Here is an 18451-nt window from a genome sequence, read left to right on the forward strand (position 1 = left end):
ATGTAGCTGAGCATGTGGTCATGAACACATGTCGCAAAGCAATACATCACTCAGCTTGCCGCTTGCTCCCATGTTGAGTAGTCGACATCTTTCGGGTCGGGTTGATTTTCTTGTGCTCCTTTGATGTAGCTCCAATAGCCTTTGCCGACAAGGTATTGGTGCATATTGTACTCCCAAGATGCAAAGTTGTTTCTATCCAACTTGTCTCTAGGGAGGGCGCTCCCCATTTGAGTATTCATTGTCGATGAAGATCTCATTCTTCTTTTCCTTCTTTCTCGAACACGAGCTATGTAATTGCACTACAATAACAATGAAGCGGTTCTTCTTGAACGTCAGCGTAAAACACGACACACGTGGATGGGCTAGATCGAGCTACCAAACTACTCTAATACCATGTAAAGAATCGGATATGATTCTTTTGCAACGGAAGAGATGTATGTTATGTGTGTGAGAGAAAAGAGGGGAGAGAAGAGAAAAACACAAGATAGATAAAAGAGGAAATGAAGTACTCAAGAAAAAAGTATATATTCACAGGGAGAATATGAGATACAAAAATGTAGCATTACAAGAAGTCACAACTCACACTATATGAAGTAGGAGGAGGGTGCTTTATATAAGGTCACCCTCTTTCTTCATTAACTCACTACAACGTCCATTCTCTCTCTCTAGAACCTTGAGGAATGTGAAGACTCATTAGTCAAGGGGAATATGGAACTAATTAGTTATGTGTCATAGAATATGATTCTATGGCACATAGTTAATGTGTAGAGAGTGATGTCACTCGTGACCTTTGAGTGCTCATAGATTCTCAAAGGGTGTATTCACACACCATGTTAGGTTGAGCTTGATTCTCAACACAACCAAAACCTTCTCCCAAACCCTAATCCCTTGACATGAAAAAGCCAACCACATCAAAAAAAAAATATCAGAAAATGTAGAGACAAACACAAACACATACTTGGGAAATAGTAAGGCATCGATTGCAGAAGTGATTGTTGGGAATGTCGATTGCAAGCCTCCTGAAGAAAAATTGCTTTCCTGGAAAAAAACCCCGTCAATCTTGTTTGAAAAATTGAGAGATAATGACAGGTTTTAGGGTTTTATAGTCGTCGATGAAAAGGTTGGGCGACCACATGGCCACATTAAAACTCAGTTGGGGCAACCACATTTTAACTCGGTTGGGCGACCAAACTGAAATGGCAGGTTGGGCGAGCACAATAGGTAGGTTGGGCAACCAGAATATGTAGGTTGGGTGACCACAATAGGTAGTTAGGCGACCAAGGATTCAGAGTTGGGCGAGACCTCTGACAACATTTTTGGTCGCGCGTTTTTTTATTATCCAAATCGGACGGTGCAGATCGAGCGTGCCATGCTTCGAGCGACCTGCACCGTTTGTGGCCGCGATTCCCTCGACAACCCTATTAATGATTTGGATCATAATAGACACGTCGATACATACATACATACATACATACTTATATGTCTTCTTAGGTTTCTAGCCGCCTCTCTGACTTCATACTAAAAGAGCACACAGTACAGTGTCTTCACGTTCTTCTCCTTCCCGCTGCTGCTGCCGACGTCCATGGCTTCCCCTGATGAGCGTCCTTCTGCCAAGCGATGGCTACCTCTCGAGTCCAATCCCGATGTTATGAATCAGGTACCACCAATAGAAGAGAGAGAGAGAGAGAGAGAGAGAGAGAGAGAGAGAGAGAGAGATGAGGAGAGGGAGGGCGAGAGATAGAGAAACATGGAAGATAAAAATTCATATAAAAAGATTGATCAGATGTATATATGATACATATACACACAAATAGAGTCTTCAAGAATGTCTCCGGAGAAGTAGTACTGTACATATACACATATGCATAGAAACGATGTAAGCCTAAAAGTAGAACGAATACTAGCACGAAACAAAAAAACCTTTAAGAAAGGTTAGTGAGATATGATAAGAAAATCTTACTGCATTTATAAAGCATAGATAGATTCTCACAAATATAGACATGGAGGAGCAATCCATATAAAAAGATTGATCAGATGTATATATGATACATATACACACAATTAGAGTCTTCAAGAATGTCTCCGGAGGAGTAGTAATCTACATATACATGTACACACACACACATGCATAGAAACGATGTAAGCCTAAACGTAGAACGAATACTAGCACGAAACAAAAAAACCTTTAAGAAAGGTTAGCGAGATATGATAAGAAAATCTTACTGCATTTATAAAGGATAGATAGATTCTCACAAATATCGATCGAGCATAACTTGAGTTACACTCACAGCAAGATTCGAAGATGGCTAAAATAAACACTAATACAAGGTAATGAACATAACAAAAAATCAGGCGTTCTTTTGTGTCTATGCTGCACCAATAAAATAATCAATGCTAACAATAAACACTTATGAAACTCAGCGTAAAAAATCAGTAATCGGTAATTCTTCTAGAAAATACCACCAGGAGTTAATGCATGAAAATGCCACATAAAAACACCAAATAAATATGCAAAGAAAATAATTTGTAGATTCTCTGCAGCCAAAAAGTGCAGACATGATTGCCAATGGTGGTTCACTGAAAATGATGTTAGTTCAAGCCTTTCTGCAAGTAAATTAGGTGAATGATATGGTGTTGGAGTGTATAAGATGGTTTAGGATATAGAATCTTGTAAGATGATATTTAAGGTTCTAAGTATTAAGCAACATGACATGGAGAATTTTAAGTTGCATCTATCTCTTTTATGTGTTGTGGTTTCACACATATTCCAGTCCCACATGATAATATACTGGAACAATGCAGTTTGTACAGGGGCTTGGTGTACCTCATGATGTGGGATTTGTTGATGTTTATGGATTTGATGATGACCTACTTGCTATGGTTCCTTCTCCAGTATTGGCTGTCCTCTTTCTGTTTCCTTTAACAAAGGAGGTGTGTAAAAGATAATCTGTTTCAATGCTATGTAGAGTTTTGTTCAAACTCACTCAAATTTAAAGTTTTTTAAGAAATGAGATGCTATGTGATAGTTAAAATTTCAGTATATTCCGTTATGGTGGAACTGCAGATTGAAGCAGCATCTCAAGCTGAGCAGATAAGGCACAATAAAGATCATAAAGTAAGCCAGTCTGCAACTTTCTTTGGTCATATTTTTGGGAAAATTTTCTACGTCTCTGATATTACGAAAACACGCCTGATGTTTATTTTTGTATGTATACGAAATTACAAATCGCAAGCGTATTTTTTTTGGTATGTGAGGTTTCAAGAGTATATTTTCATAATTCCCCCTTTTTTTGTGATCCTAGTCCTTGTCATAGTCTCGGTTATCAAAACCGTTTCAATCTCAATTGACTTTAGAGAATCGAATAATTATTTATACAAGTCTTACACAACAAATGTAAACTTCAGTTTCTTTAGCCTCATTTCTAGCACTTAACAAGTCGGTGGATATTTCCAATTAACTAGGACTAGGAGAACTGCATCTCACACTACATTTGAAAATCTTTTGTGTTTCTTTCCATTCAGATTAGTGACAAAGCTTTCTTCATGAAGCAAACTGTTGGTAATGCGTGTGGCACAGTTGCACTTCTTCATGCTGTAGGCAACAATCTTTCCTCCATACAACTGAGTAAGAGGTCAAATTCGATTGTTATAGTGTGTGAAACTGTATGATAATTCAGCGTGTGTGATTAATGACATCTTGATTTCAAAATATCATTTCTGTGGTGTGTGGATTACAGCAAATAAGTAACATGTACCCAATCTGTATATTGTAAACAGGCACCATTTACTGTTCTCAGATGATCAATAAATAGAATCTTGATAAATGTCCACCCGACATGTATTTAAGGCATCCAAGCTAGTATTAAATGTTTCTCCAAATCATGCATTCCTTCAAATATTTGTATTGAGTGTTTCTCTGAGTAATGTATATATTACCCATGCATCAAACTTACAAAGTGGTGAAAAAATGGCGTGTTTCACAAAAAGTAAAAATAAATGTGCATGATTATGGTAAAAGATACTGCCAAAATAGGCACAGAGGATTTAACTTGGTCTGGTGATAAGCCTACATCCACTGCTGGAGAGCAGCAGAAAAATTACTCTATGACAAAGAAAAGATCCAATTCACACTCACAACCCATATTTAATGATGTACAACCTAAGACCACTGTCACCTGAAGAAATGTCCTAGAGCCAAAGTACCCGTCTCTCAAATAGGAGAGTGTTTTTCTTATGAGAAACTGAAAAACGAATACGAAAGAAAGAAAGAAATATTAAAGTCTTTTAAGAGGCTAAAGTGGCCTATAAGCTAGAGAAGAGATTACATCTTAAAATGTTGTTTTGATTGTGTAAATAAGTAAATAAAACTAAAAGTGACTAGAGAATCTGTGATTGTCAAATCAGATAGGTTGTAAAGGAGAAAACAATGTTCTGTGGATTTATTTTCTTGCTACGGATGGGTGAGAATTATGGCTATATATATCCAGTCGAAGTGACCTTTGGTATGGTCGCCATTGTGATTCTTTAACTTACTTTCAATTTAGAAACAGACGCATAAAAGAAGCTTGCTTGGGGTATCCTTTTGAAGCAGTTCTTGTTATGATGCGACCAATAATCTATGCTTGTAAAATAGGGGCTTTCTATTGTCAAATTTTTAGTTCAATTACATGTTTTGTGCATTATTGCAACGTGTTATATTCTATCACAACCTTAGAAAGTGAAATTCAAATTGGACAGATGATGGATCTTACTTCAAGAGTTTTTATGAAGCTGCAGCAAATATGACACCTGATGAGGTAAATTGAATTATGTGACTTCATTGTCTGAATGATAGCTATATTGGTCATTTGAGATCTTTGAATTCCTGTGCAGAGAGCTGCAGCACTTGAAAAAGATGATAAAATTGAAGGTGTGCATTCGGTTGCTGCAAGTGGAGGTGATACCGTTGTAAGGATTCAACTTCTCTCTAAAGTCATATGCATGAAACTCTTAAGGCTGCGTGTATTTATGTCAATTTTGGGTGTGTTTTCACCTTGTATTGAGGTTCCCACAAGTAATATAATGCATTTGAATAGGAAAGCATGTTTTCTTCTCCTTTTTTTGACGTTTTTGGTTAACTGAGATTTGACGCTGTACATGAGGTTATGTGTGGAATCATAACTATGCTATTTTTCTACACGTAAATACATAAATATGCTGTCTATATATATGACGTAAATACACATGAGATTCTAGAACCTAAAGTTTTTAAGTGTGTTAGAACTTAGAATCATCATCAGATAAACAGGACATGCTTTGCATACTCGAAGCATTTAAAGGTTTATGGGTCACAAGTCGAAATGTCACATATTCTGCCCTTGTCTGGACTGTCACAAAGGAAGCTGAACCAAACTCTTTTTTATCTGGCATCAACTTATAACCACGCACATCCATTGCACACCCTGAAAAGAATTTCCAATCAAATTACGCCTTTATTTCTTTGAAGGTTAGATTCCTTGCATGAAGCTTTGCATACATCAAGCACTTGAAGTTGGAATGAGGCTATTGAGGCCTCAATAAAAGAATGTGACTATATTCCTTCAAAGATTTGTTTCTTTACATGAAGCTTTGGATACTAAAAGTACCAGAAGAGGCCATGTCAAATTTATTCTGGCAAGCGGTAGCTATATTTCTTCAAAGATTAGATTCCTTGTATGAACTTGAAGCTTTGGGCAATTAATGTCTTAAAGTTTTGATATAGTTTCCTAAAAAAATTGTGAATTGGAAATTTCAGCCTCCAGATCTCAGTACTTCTGTCGATCTACACTTCGTGTGCTTTGTCTGTGTAGAAGGTAACTATATTATATTTGGTGTGAGAAGATAGGGCAATCATGATTTTGATTCACTTCAGAGTTTTTCATTAACTTATTTCACGTGGATGGATGATTCATTCAGGTAGCCTCTATGAGCTTGATGGAAGACGACCTGAACCAATCTATCATGGAAACTCTACTCCACAAACTCTGCTTACTGTATAAGTGCTTTCATTGCTTTTTATTTAAAATACCTGGATCCAATGTATGGTTATGTTTTTTGATATTGTAAGGTTTGTATTTGGTATGAATGCAATCTTACGATGAGAGTTTTTGGGTGTTGCAGGATACTGTGGAAGTAATCAAATCCTTCATGAAGAAAAACCCCAATGCTGTTAACTTCAGTGTTATTGCTCTTTCCAAACTCTCAGAATAGGACTCTTTTCCTCATACAGTTAAAGTTATAGTTGAGGTCAATGTAGTGGTCAATTCATGGGCTTAATGTAGGCCAAATAATGCCAAAAGAAAAATTATATGAGAGGGTAACCATATATCAGCAGTGCCTAGAATGTGTACATGAATTTTGTTCCCCCTGGATCATGACAATTCGAGACTTCCTATGTTTTTCTGCCAATTAAGAAATTCTTTTTTTATCTTCAAGCATTCTGGTTTAGTCATATTTTGATAATTGTTAACAATATTCTGCGGCAGAAGAGCAAACTAACATTTTCTACCTGCGTTGAAAAAGTTTATGATTCATTGACGAGGATTTTTTGTTTCTAGACATTCAATATGGTAAATCCCAAGAGTTTTCAGATATAATAAACAAGAAATGCAATATGAAAGTGTTTTATGGCAATACAGATACTTTTATGGATTTTAATTGCAATTAGAGGTGTTTGTGCAATTTGATTTTGGTATTTGAGGTTTGTCATGTTATTCATGCAAGCCTTGTTGTTGAACCTTGAGTTTTTACTTTCTAAGTAACAATTGCTCCTAGTAATAGCCTTCTTTGTCCTATTTTATGTTGATCATTAGCAAGTACCATTGTATAGGCTCATTGTTGTGCTTTATTATGTTTATTTGTTAATGGTGCATGGTTCATATATATTGTAGTTAAAACATGTGAGCTTATACCAAGCATTGGTTCTATTTTTGGTGAAAGGAAGGATTGTAAGAATCTTAATAAAACATAAACTCATTTGCTTTATTGTATGTTGGATCATTAGCAAGTACCATTGTATGTCTCATTGTTGTGCTTTATTATGTTTATTTGTGAATGGTTCAAGGGTTATACATACATGTTGAAATTAAAACATGTTAGCTTATTAACAAGCATTGGTTCTATGTTTAATGAAAGGAAGGATCTGAAAAATCTTAATAAAACATAAATTCATTTGCTTGTATTTAATTAAGGGATAGTAGAATCTTTATTTAAAGGATGGGTCCACATAACTCACTTTTTAATTATGTTGTGTATAACCATGGGGTTTGAAAATTTCCAAGCGAAACTATCGACATACCATACAAACGACGACGCCATCACAAAGTACAAATATTACACTTAATATTGTGCAATTGTAAGAATTGATTTTGTTCGTGTTATAACTTTATTCCAAGATGAAGCGCAATGGGAAAATAAGATAGTGTACCTTAGGTTAAGCCATAAGTGAAACCATGATTTGTCACTTGATTCATATTAGCCTAGAGATGAAATTGACATTGTCCTTGTGAAATCATGGGAGACAAGTTGAGATACATTGCTATGATAAACCTTCTAAAACAAATATACTCTTTTTACATGCGATTGTAACTTGCGATGTGGTCAACATAATGTGCAAATTTGGCAAAGTTCTTACTTTCATTCATATTTCCATGTTTACCATCAACTTTGTTGTAGTTCTTACCATGGACATGTGCATGCACACTTCCTCATATACATATTATGATTAAAAACATCCATTCTCCTACATACACACATACACCCACATCCTAACATATTCATACAAACATTCATGAACCGTTGCACATAAATTTCAACAACTTACTTGCACATTCACACTCTTATGTAGAAACATATATACATATAATTATATATATTGCCTTTATTTGGACATGCAAACTTACAAGTAAATAATAAACAAGTACACAAACACTTAATTGCAAACAACTAAACACACACATAAACACATAGGCATTATACCCATATATGGACATACATCATTAGAAATACAAAAAGTGGGTAAATATTAAGACTAATATCTTTGAACGGTTGTTGGTTTGAGTCCCTAGTGGTTCCACTAAGCTTTCACATGCACAAAAGTTAATTACACACCAATCTATCGGGTACAATGAACTTGTGATGGCTATGTTGAAAGGCATCTAGGTTGTCAATGATCACTACAATGAGCAAGATCTGATAGACACCTTAGGAGGACAATTTGAAATTGATAATACTAACTTCATGGTCCCTGTAGCCGTGAATGTCACTAGCAATGGGCACAGTTTCGGCTCAAACCGAACCGAACCGTTAAGCAATGGTTTAACGGTTTATTGGTTCCAAAAAATTATAATGGTTTGCGTTGGTTTGGATTTTTGATAAACGGTTCGGTTCGGTTTTAAAACTCGGGTTTATAGGTTTATAGGTTTGGTTTAAAGGTTTATAGGTTTTTGGTTAACTTTTGTTTACCTTAATAGTTTATTGATTTAATGGTTTTTTATTGATTTAATTAATTTAACTGAAATGTTTATTTAATTTAATGGTTTAATTAAAATTTCTTTTATTGATTTAACAAATTTAACTTAAATGCTTATTTAGTTTAATGTATTTTTGTTTATTTAGATGTTTAATTAGTTTAATTTAAGTGGTTAGGTTTAAATTTTTTATTAAATGGTTCGGTTTGGTTTTAAATGGTTTGGTTCAATACTGCGAGTTCATAAACGGTTTGGTTTGGTTTTTGTTTTAAATAAACGGTTCGGTTTCGGTTCAGTTCGGTTTCTTTGCCTTGAAACCGAACCGAACCGAACCCGAACCCATTGCTAAATGTTACTATAGTGTCCACTATAATAAACATGGATGTTGGAGTTAGCATCATTAATTATGATTGTTGACAGAAGTGGGCGAGCCCTAAAATACTCTGAAAATTGAATTGTGGATGGTAGATGGTTGCATCCAAAGGCAAGAGGTAATGGTACTAGAGAACCACAAATTCCTAGTTTTGACCCAATAATTCTACCTTACCTTCATTGTCACAAGGTCGACAAACCAAGTGGCATATGATTGTTTGTTAGGACGATCCTTCCTTTGAGTTATTTGGTTCGTTATAGTCTTCAAAAACGATACCTCACTCATACAAGATGCCCAACTTTCCCCCCTCAACTATTACCTTATGTTATACCTTAGATGTTGAGATAATCCGAAAAAATATGACATTTTATATCATCAATTGAGTCTTGATGGTATCTCAATAAGTTGTAACAAAGGGGGTAGTTAGTTTTCCCCTTTATATAGGTATCCTAACTCCTTATGCTCTAAAACCACCATATGTTGTAGGCCCTAATATGTTTTGTCCAAAGGCTTAGGAATCAAGGACAAAATTGGATTCAAGGTGGCAGCTTTCCCAAAATTTGGATTGACATGGGGAAGAGAATCACAAGGGTGTGTAAGAAGTACGATGACAACAGGCAACGTGGTCATCGATCATAGACTCTATATGCAACTCAAGGATTGTTTCGACACAATGTCTACTGGATTTTCATCTTCTTTATTTCATACTCCCTATGTAATAGGGTTGATCATTGTAAAAGTGAGTGCTAATGTGAGTTGAGTGCAAACAAATTTGATTTGATGTATTAGAGAATTTACTTTGTTTTGGTTGAATAATGCAATTTGTAGATTATAGATTGTTTCAAAATTTGCATTTACTCTAAGATCACCAAGAAAATTTAAGTTCAAAATTCTGATTTCTGAGCGAAAATCTATTTGAAGATTTTTTTTTTGTAAGAGGTGAAATTTCAGCCCAAATAATCTGATGGGTACATCATCATCACCAAAAACATTGTGAGACGGTTTGAAACAAAAAAATTGGTTTGAATTTTCGAGCTTTCGACAATAAATGAGAGCCCAATCAAGGCATCCGTGCCCTTTCAAAAGCACGAGAACACCACTTCAATTTAGAGTCGGCACCCAAATCCATGAAACATCATATATACATAACGACCTATTTACAAACACATTTCAACTTTCACCTACACCTGACCATATACATACTCCCACACAAACACATTTATTCATCCTACACATTAACATATACAAAGACATTTATATGTGTACTTAATACTAGGCAATTTCATAAGTATTCTCATATGCTTAGACATAATAAAATCCGCACACATATACAAGTACTTGCACCCTTTCACTTACACAAATTAATCATGCCCACTCCAAACATCAACTCAATTGTCAAACCCATCTTCCTTGGTTTAGGTTCTCGATGGTCTTGCTCACGTCTCAAGTTTCATTTGATGGGCAAAATACATACATAGATGCATACTTGCAAGGTTTGATATGTCCACATAAGAAATGTACATGCTAATAACAATAATTGATACTATTAGTGTCACAATACCATATGTTTTTTGAAGTTAGTTTGCGGATATAGAAAAAGATTATCTTTTCGTTTTAGAAGTTTAAAAAACATATAACAAACTTTTGAAATTTCAAGTTTGATGATTCATAGGTCTTTTACATGTTTTTGATAGTTGGGTCCACAGAAAATGGAAATTCAATTCGCAATCCTTATACCTAGACCAACTGTATGGTCATAATTACATTTGAAGCCAAATTTCTTCCACTTGGATCAACATTTTCCGAAGTTTTAAAGCTTGTGTGTCCACTTGCTTGTAAAAATTTGTCTCACTGTCTATTTTTCCTAATATGGCCAACTTTTTCATGGGAATCCACGACATTTATTTACAAAATTTCAAGAATTCTATGAAGATGATGTGAGGTCATCATTGTAATAGATATGTATGAGAGGTAGATGGTAATCGGGGGTCAATCCAAGTGATACAAAGGTGTCTGATTCATCTGGGATTCCGTTATCTTCTAAGGTCTTGTCCATATTCAAGTTAGTGAAAACCTTTTCATGAGTGACAACAATTCCTTTCCAAGTATAACTTTTTGCATGAGAATTTCGGTTTAAATAACGCTCAAGTATTTCTCGAATAGTTTCCTCACTCGGCACCTATATGTTTCATGTATGAATCAATGTTAGCTTGTTGCCATATGTAGGAACTATACATCCAACAAGAAAACGAGATTTGTTTAAAAGGACCAGTGGTAATCTTTTATGTAAAGAGAACTTATGTTGATGTGAGCCATTAATGGGTCTTCTGAATATGAGCAATGCACATCTAAGAATGATGCTCAAGGAAATGTAGTTTACCTCAAGAGGAGCTTCCAAGCCCGTCAACACATTCTTTATTCGTACAAACCGTGTCTTTCTACTAAGCTTTCCAATACAATATTTATTGTCCTTCCACCATGGAACTTCATAACTACAATCCCAATCTGTACGTGGAGTTCTTGGTGGTGGTATGTGTATGAACCTACCCTAACCACAAAAGAAATCATAAATTTATGTAAGAATCAATACATTGCGATACATGCTTTGAATGCTTGAGATGGTCTTGAGTGTTTCCAAGTGTTGTATGCGTAGTGGGGCATTCTTATTAATTCATAGAATCATCTAGCTTTGGTCTCGACTCACAATAAAGAAATATATCAGCACATGTTTTTCCTCAGCAATCCAGTTAACTTAAGACTTACATTGTTAAGGGTGCCATATGTTTTTTTAAACTCCTATGAATGCACACCTGAGGAGTATCATATGTGGGAAGTTTGGTTACAGGATCGATGGAAGATTTAACATCTTGGGTCGTCGCATCGAACCAATGACTGATATTTCCACCGGCTTCTACGAGAAGTGGCTATGAACATAAAAGAAGTAAATATTATAGATCTTCGGGTACACCCATCATCAAAATCATGGGTTCCTAAAATGCCATCAACAAAATCATGGGTTCCTAAAATGCCATCATCAAAATCATGGGTTCCTAAAATGCCATCATCAAAATCATGGGTTCCTACAATGCCATCCTCAAAATCATGGGTTCCTAAAATGCTAATAACAAAATCATGGGGTTCCTATAATGCCATCATCAAAATCATGGGTTCCTAAAATGCCATCATCAAAATCATGGGTTCCTAAAATGGCACCATCAAAATCATGTTGTCCCTAAAATGCCATCATCAAAATCATGGGTTCCTAAAATGCCATCATCAAAATCACGGGTCCCTAAAATACCTTAATCAAAATCGTGGGTTCCTATAATGCCATCATCAATCAAAATCATGGGTTCCTATAATGCCATCATCAAAATCATGTTGTCTCTAAAATGCCATCATCAAAATCATGGGTTCCTAAAATGCCTCATCAAAATCATGTTTTCCCTAAAATACCATCATCAATCAATCAAAATCATGGGTTCTTAAATGCCATCATCAAAATCATGTTTTCCCTAAAATACCATCATCAATCAAAATAATGGATTCCCAGAATGCCAACATCAAAATCATGGGTCCCTAAAATGGCACCATCAAAATCATGTTGTCCTTAAAATGCCATCATCAAAATCATGGGTTCCTAAAATGCCATCATCAAAATCACGGGTCCCTAAAATGCCTTAATCAAAATCGTGGGTTCCAATAATGCCATCATCAATCAAAATCATGGGTTCCAATAATGCCATCATCAATCAAAATCATGGGTTCCAATAATGCCATCATCAATCAAAATCATGGGTTCCAATAATGCCATCATCAAAATCATGGGTTCCTAAAATGCCTAATCAAAATCATGTTTTCCCTAAAATACCATCATCAATCAAAATCATGGGTTCTTAAAATGCCATGATCAAAATCATGTTTTCCCTAAAATACCATCATCAATCAAAATAATGGATTCCCAGAATGCCAACATCAAAATAATGGGTCCCTAAAATGCCATCATCAAAATCATGTTGTCCCTAAAATGCCATCATCAAAATCATGGGTCCCTAAAATGCCAACATCAAAATCATGGGTTCCTATAATGCCATCATGAATCAAAATCATGTTGTCCCTAAAATGCCATCGTCAAATTCATGGGTCTCTAAAATGCCATCATCAAAATCATGGATTCCTATAATGCCATCATCAAAATCATAGGTTCCTAAAATGCCACCATCAAAATCAAAATCAAAATCAAGAGAAAGAGAAAGAGAAGATGTGTGGTGTAAAGGATCTGAATGAATTTGTAAACCTGGGCTAGATGGGGCGGGTAATTGGCGGTGGTGAGGAGTTGAGAGATGTCGAGGACATTGGCCAACACAATGAGCCAACAATCGGAGTGCGAGCAATGCTCCGCCACTTCTGCTTCTGTGTACCAACCACTGCTATTCCTCCTCTCACTCCCCATTCCAATTCCAATTCCAATTCCAATTCCGTCTTCTTCCTCTCTGTCTTATCTTTCTTCTTCTTGTTCCTTTGTCATTTGGCCCCAATATGACGTTTCCCTACCTCTACCTTGTATGTGTTTTCTCATAAAACGACACCCTTCCTTCTACACCATATTTATTTTACCCATTCCATTACATAATACTAATAATATGCTTCTTTCAAATGACATGCTTTAAAGAACTCCTCCCTCTTCTATTCTTCCACTTCCTTTTCCCTGACTGTTTACCCGAAATATCCCCACTACTATGTATACCACACTCGCACATACCCTAAGTGAAATGAAAACATATGCGCCCACGTAGAAGAGTTGTTCGTGATCGGTTCGAGATCTTCGGTTTGTTTTTTTAGAGATCCAAGGACATCAATTAGAACAAATTTCACTAGTCAATATACAACATATATTTGGTGTGGTTGCTGGGATTCGAGCCCACGTCTCCATGGCCACAACATGGAATTCTAACCACTAAACTACAACCACCAGGGGTCAAATTTCTATCAGTATACTAGAACCACTAAATATAAACTTTCTACCATGCATTCATTTGACAAGAGAAATGTGTCACTTATATATAAGTTTCGTGGTTCCTTTTTGGTTGGGGGAGGAGAGGGGGATGTTTCCAAATGCCTACATTACTTGAATGCTGAAGATATAAAATATTTCACCCAATTCTACAATATACACAATACCCCCTAACACCACCCATGTCTCCCTCAGATATATGACACATGCATAATAGGTAAATGAGTAAGTGATAGATGAATGGGTTTTGCAATTGTCCCTAGAGGTTAAATATGACCCAGAAGACCTCACTAAGATGCAAATTGAACATCGCAAGAGTTGTATGCCACGAGTTATGCGCTTGATGAAGACCTCACTAAGATGCAAATTGAGCATCGCAAGAGTTGTATGCCACGAGTTATGCAACCTCGTAAAGAAGGGCATCGCGCCTTTTATCGAGACGGGCGAGTGATCATAAATGATCGCACTACTAATTGACGACGTGTGGCCCATGTGACAAAAAATGCACTTAGGATGATCTTATGGAATTGTAACGATGCACTCTGGACACACCCTGACCGCCTAGAGGAGATATTAAAGGTATAAGATATACTTTTCTTGGTAGAAACACACCAAAGCCCAAATAGAGGACTCCCACGGGTCGAATGATTCTGTTGGGAGTTCGCTTTTAGACAAACCTCACGTCGACACACTACTAGGGGATTTGGAGGTGTCGCGATATTGTTTCGTAGAGAGCTACATAATAGGATAGAAATACTGAGGACAAACCCAAAAGCTCATTTTACGTGGGTGAAAGTCTCCACAAGCAAGGACCAGGTAGTATTTTTCGCCATTTGTTACTTTCCCCCAAAAGGATCCCGTTATTATATTGCTGGCTTGGCGAGATTAGTCGATGAAGGAATGCCACATGGGCCTTCCCCATACAAATCTCTATCGGATGACATAATCCAATATTCTTCCCAAGGAGAAGTATTCCTTGTAGGAGACTTCAATGTGAGAACCCAATCCCGACAATGCACAATATTTCATATGAATAGAAAAGACATACTAGGCACCACACGTAGATCAAAGGATCAAGGTGCGGATGCCACGAGCTTTGGCCATCATCTACTCGAACTTGGCAATCGGCACCGGATGGTCATATATAATGGTTTAGCCAAGTGGCCGGGCTCGGAAGAGCTCACATGTTTCCCACATGGAGGAGGGGAAAGCACAGTTGATTATCTAATAGGACGCCCTGAAGTTACCCGCATGATTAACTCCTTTCGGGTGGCCCCATGCCCTATTGGCGTAGACCATAGTTTCTTATACTTCGAGCTAAAATGTGATATCTCTATGGTCACCAACTCTAGTCAACCACGTCATCACACCACAATACATTTCACACATGAGCTCTCTGACATATACTCTCAATATGTTCAGACCCATCTCTCCTCCCTTGATCCCTCCCTACCTTTAGAAAGCCTTAGTACGAAACTCACACACATCCTTCACTCCACAACAGCTAGCAGTTTCCCATATACAAAACACTCAAATCAAGGTAGATCTGGATCTATGCCACAAAATAAATGGTATGATGAGGATTGTAGGGACTTACATAGACAACTTACAGTATCACAACTCAATGGTAGTATTACCTCAATACAAGCTCGCAAAGAAATGCGCAAGATGACACGTCGTAAGAGACGAGCGTGGTAGGCATCCCAATATTGGGAACTCTACCATATGCTCATGAGTATCGATTGCGCCACGGCATGGAAGAGACTACGAGAGCCAAGACCACAAACACCCATCGAAGATCCCGAAACCTGGCACACATATACAGAGAGACTTTACCAAATCCCAAACCAGCCACCCATTCCAATGCCTTCCACACCCCAACCTACCACGAGGACACTTTTCACGACCTCTAGGGTCGCGAAGGTCATAAAGAAATTACAACATAGGAAGTCCATGGACCACACAAGATTGCAAGTAGAACACATTATATATGCGAGAGAGTGCCTAGCTCCCTTGCTAACTCTAATCTTCAATCGTGCCCTTGCAGAGGGTTTTCCACCACAGTGGACTATGAACACAGTGGCCCCCATACATAAAGGGGGGGACCCCATGAACCCAAATACATATAGGACCATTATGATAGGTCATACCCTTGCTAAATTATATGGTGCAGTAATGGAAGCAAAACTTAGTGATTATATGGAGACCCTAAATTTTCGTGCACCTGAACAAGTTGGCTTTAGACGAGCCTTCTCCACCATTGATCATATATTCACACTTAGATGCTTACTTGACCAAACTAAGGCTCGCAAGAAGAAATTATATTGTTGTTTTGTGGACTTCCGCAAGGCCTTTGACACAGTCCCTAGAGAGCCGTTGTTTGATAGGCTTAAAAGCTTGAGGATACCAGATGACATGGTCTGGGCCATCTACGCACTATATGAACAAGTGTCTGAGTGTGTCCGATGCCCAGGTGGCCAATCCAATTGTTTCACTAGTACTATTGGTGTAAAACAAGGTTGCTCCCTATCACCGACACTTTTTGGGATCTACATTGATGAGATCACAGATTTTATTGCTCGTAAGGGAGGCAACGGAGTAGTCCTTGGGGATACGCAGGTTCGTATCTTGCTCTATGCGGATGACATAGTTTTGCTCTCTAAATCCGAACACGACCTACAAAGGCACCTTAATGCCTTAGAGGACTTTTGTGCACAACAAGGATTGGTAGTGAATCTAGGGAAAACTAAAGTCCTTATCTTCCACACATTGGCCCAAGTTAGAGCTAAGTGTCACCTAACTATCTCCCATAGCCCAGTTGAGGTGATTGGATCATACATCTATCTCAGATTCACTTTCAGTGCTCGCTCAGGTAAATTTTCGATGACACATGTAGTGAATGATAGACTTACAAGAGGACATGCATCCCCTCTCACTCCTAGAGAGACAATGCCACCAAGCATACTTTCAAGAGCCATGGACTAAAGGGTGGCTCTTTGACTCATTAGTGACCCCCTCCCTCATGTATGCATCAACGGTTTGGGCTCCAAGATTACCATCTTTTATGTGGACGCAATTAGAGAGACCATTGGTGATGATGTTATCACGCCAACTCCGAAGCAAATCGACAGTACCACATGACATTATTAGGGTTGAGTTCATGTTACCCCCAATGTTAGTAGAGACACTTTTCCAACTTGTAGTCTTTATTCATAGGATACATAGCCAACCACATGATAGAATATCTCATCAAGCCTTTAAGGCCTCTCGATCATAGTATGAGTTTGGCTATACTAGCTCATGGTATGGCATGATGGTGAGTTGGCTTCTTGCGAATGGTCTAGACATTAATAACCTACCTCCCCTTAGGTACAACCACACGATTGATAACAATTTAATCTCTCATGAGGACCGCAATAAAGTAATACGCCAAGAAATATGGCAAATTTACACTCGGTATAAATGGATCACCCCATGAGAGCCACTCCCATCTAAAATGTTGTACTATAACGAACACTTCATGCACTTCTCTGAGTTAGGTTTTATCACGCAGTCAAAATATCTAGATGTATTCTTACCACATGCACTAAGGGTTGCCATTGGACAACTTAGAATATTATCTCACCAACTTGAGATTGAGAATGGTCGTACTAATGGAGTCCCTAGGGAGGAAAGGATATGTAGGTTATGTCACATAGAGATAGAGGATGAGTATCACTTTACATGCAAGTGCCCAACCTACGCCGAGATAAGGACAAAATACCAAGACATACTTGGTTCCTCTCCCACCCTCCCCAAACTATTAGATACTCAAAATATAAAGAAATTAGGCAAATACATTCTAGAACTAAAACAACATAGAGAGAATAAGTTACAAAATGTTGCTAATGTTCACCAACATGTAACAAATGAAGTTTTTCAGGAACAGGGGGAGACAACGAATGTCGACACACCTGCACCACTCAGCCTTTCCCTCGATGAGGCAGAAAACGAAAGAAGAACCAGATGTCCTCGGGTGCCGAGTTTTGAAGCAACTCGACGTGGTGTGGAAACAATAATGAAAATAAGGGAACGTGAGCTACACCGCCTAGAAGCCATGGCTAGGGCACTCTCTACATTGAAACCACGGGTCACACCCACATCAAAACCCTTTGACCCCCCACTTCTTTTCGAGAGGCTTGGGTGGAAATAAAATTAGGCTTAGTGTAAAGTCACTTCCTTTATCGAGTATACCACGTATTGTACACTACTAGAACTCTTTTAGCTTAAGTTCTATGTTTACTTCATTTTATTTTAGTTATGTTGACTGGATAAATACTCATTTTGTTGTAAACCAATTGTCTCATGGGCCAATTTTGGCCTTAGAAGACGTTAATATTTCTTTCTTTCTTTCCAATGCAACTAAAAACATGACTAGAAGAACCAAATAAAAATGTACAAAGCATTGTCCTACTATCTTAACATGAATGTAGGCACAAAAACCACAAGTAGATCCTACTAGCTTGTTGACGTTCTGGACTATCAAAAGTCTTCAATGATTGGTTGGGCCACGTAGATGTAAGCGAAATTATTGATGTG

General features: G+C 37.5%; 2 protein-coding genes across 2 annotated transcripts; one reads left to right on the forward strand and one right to left on the reverse strand.

Annotated features, from left to right (window-relative positions):
• Positions 1 to 1487: 1487 nt before the first annotated feature.
• UCH3 (ubiquitin C-terminal hydrolase 3) lies at positions 1488 to 6452 on the forward strand. The gene is made up of 9 exons (XM_087317670.1): positions 1488 to 1657; positions 2803 to 2931; positions 3065 to 3115; positions 3523 to 3625; positions 4738 to 4796; positions 4873 to 4947; positions 5774 to 5831; positions 5935 to 6011; positions 6139 to 6452. Exons 1-9 carry the CDS (start codon positions 1583 to 1585, stop codon positions 6226 to 6228), a joined length of 717 nt encoding a protein of 238 aa, XP_087173796.1. The 5' UTR covers positions 1488 to 1582; the 3' UTR covers positions 6229 to 6452.
• A 4045-nt stretch (positions 6453 to 10497) lies between these two features.
• Positions 10498 to 13474, reverse strand: LOC147864986 (uncharacterized). Its single transcript, XM_087317809.1, has 4 exons — positions 13157 to 13474; positions 11670 to 11783; positions 11240 to 11407; positions 10498 to 11038 (listed from the first exon to the last, which is right to left on the reverse strand). The coding sequence occupies exons 1-4, from the start codon at positions 13310 to 13312 to the stop codon at positions 10784 to 10786; spliced, it is 693 nt and encodes a 230-aa protein (XP_087173935.1). The 5' UTR covers positions 13313 to 13474; the 3' UTR covers positions 10498 to 10783.
• Between the last annotated feature and the right edge of the window lie 4977 nt (positions 13475 to 18451).

The sequence above is a fragment of the Azolla caroliniana genome, unplaced genomic scaffold (assembly GCF_043228905.1).
Source record: "Azolla caroliniana isolate FFs.n. ecotype wild unplaced genomic scaffold, voAzoCaro1.0.p SCAF_4, whole genome shotgun sequence".
Lineage (NCBI taxonomy): Eukaryota > Viridiplantae > Streptophyta > Polypodiopsida > Salviniales > Salviniaceae > Azolla > Azolla caroliniana.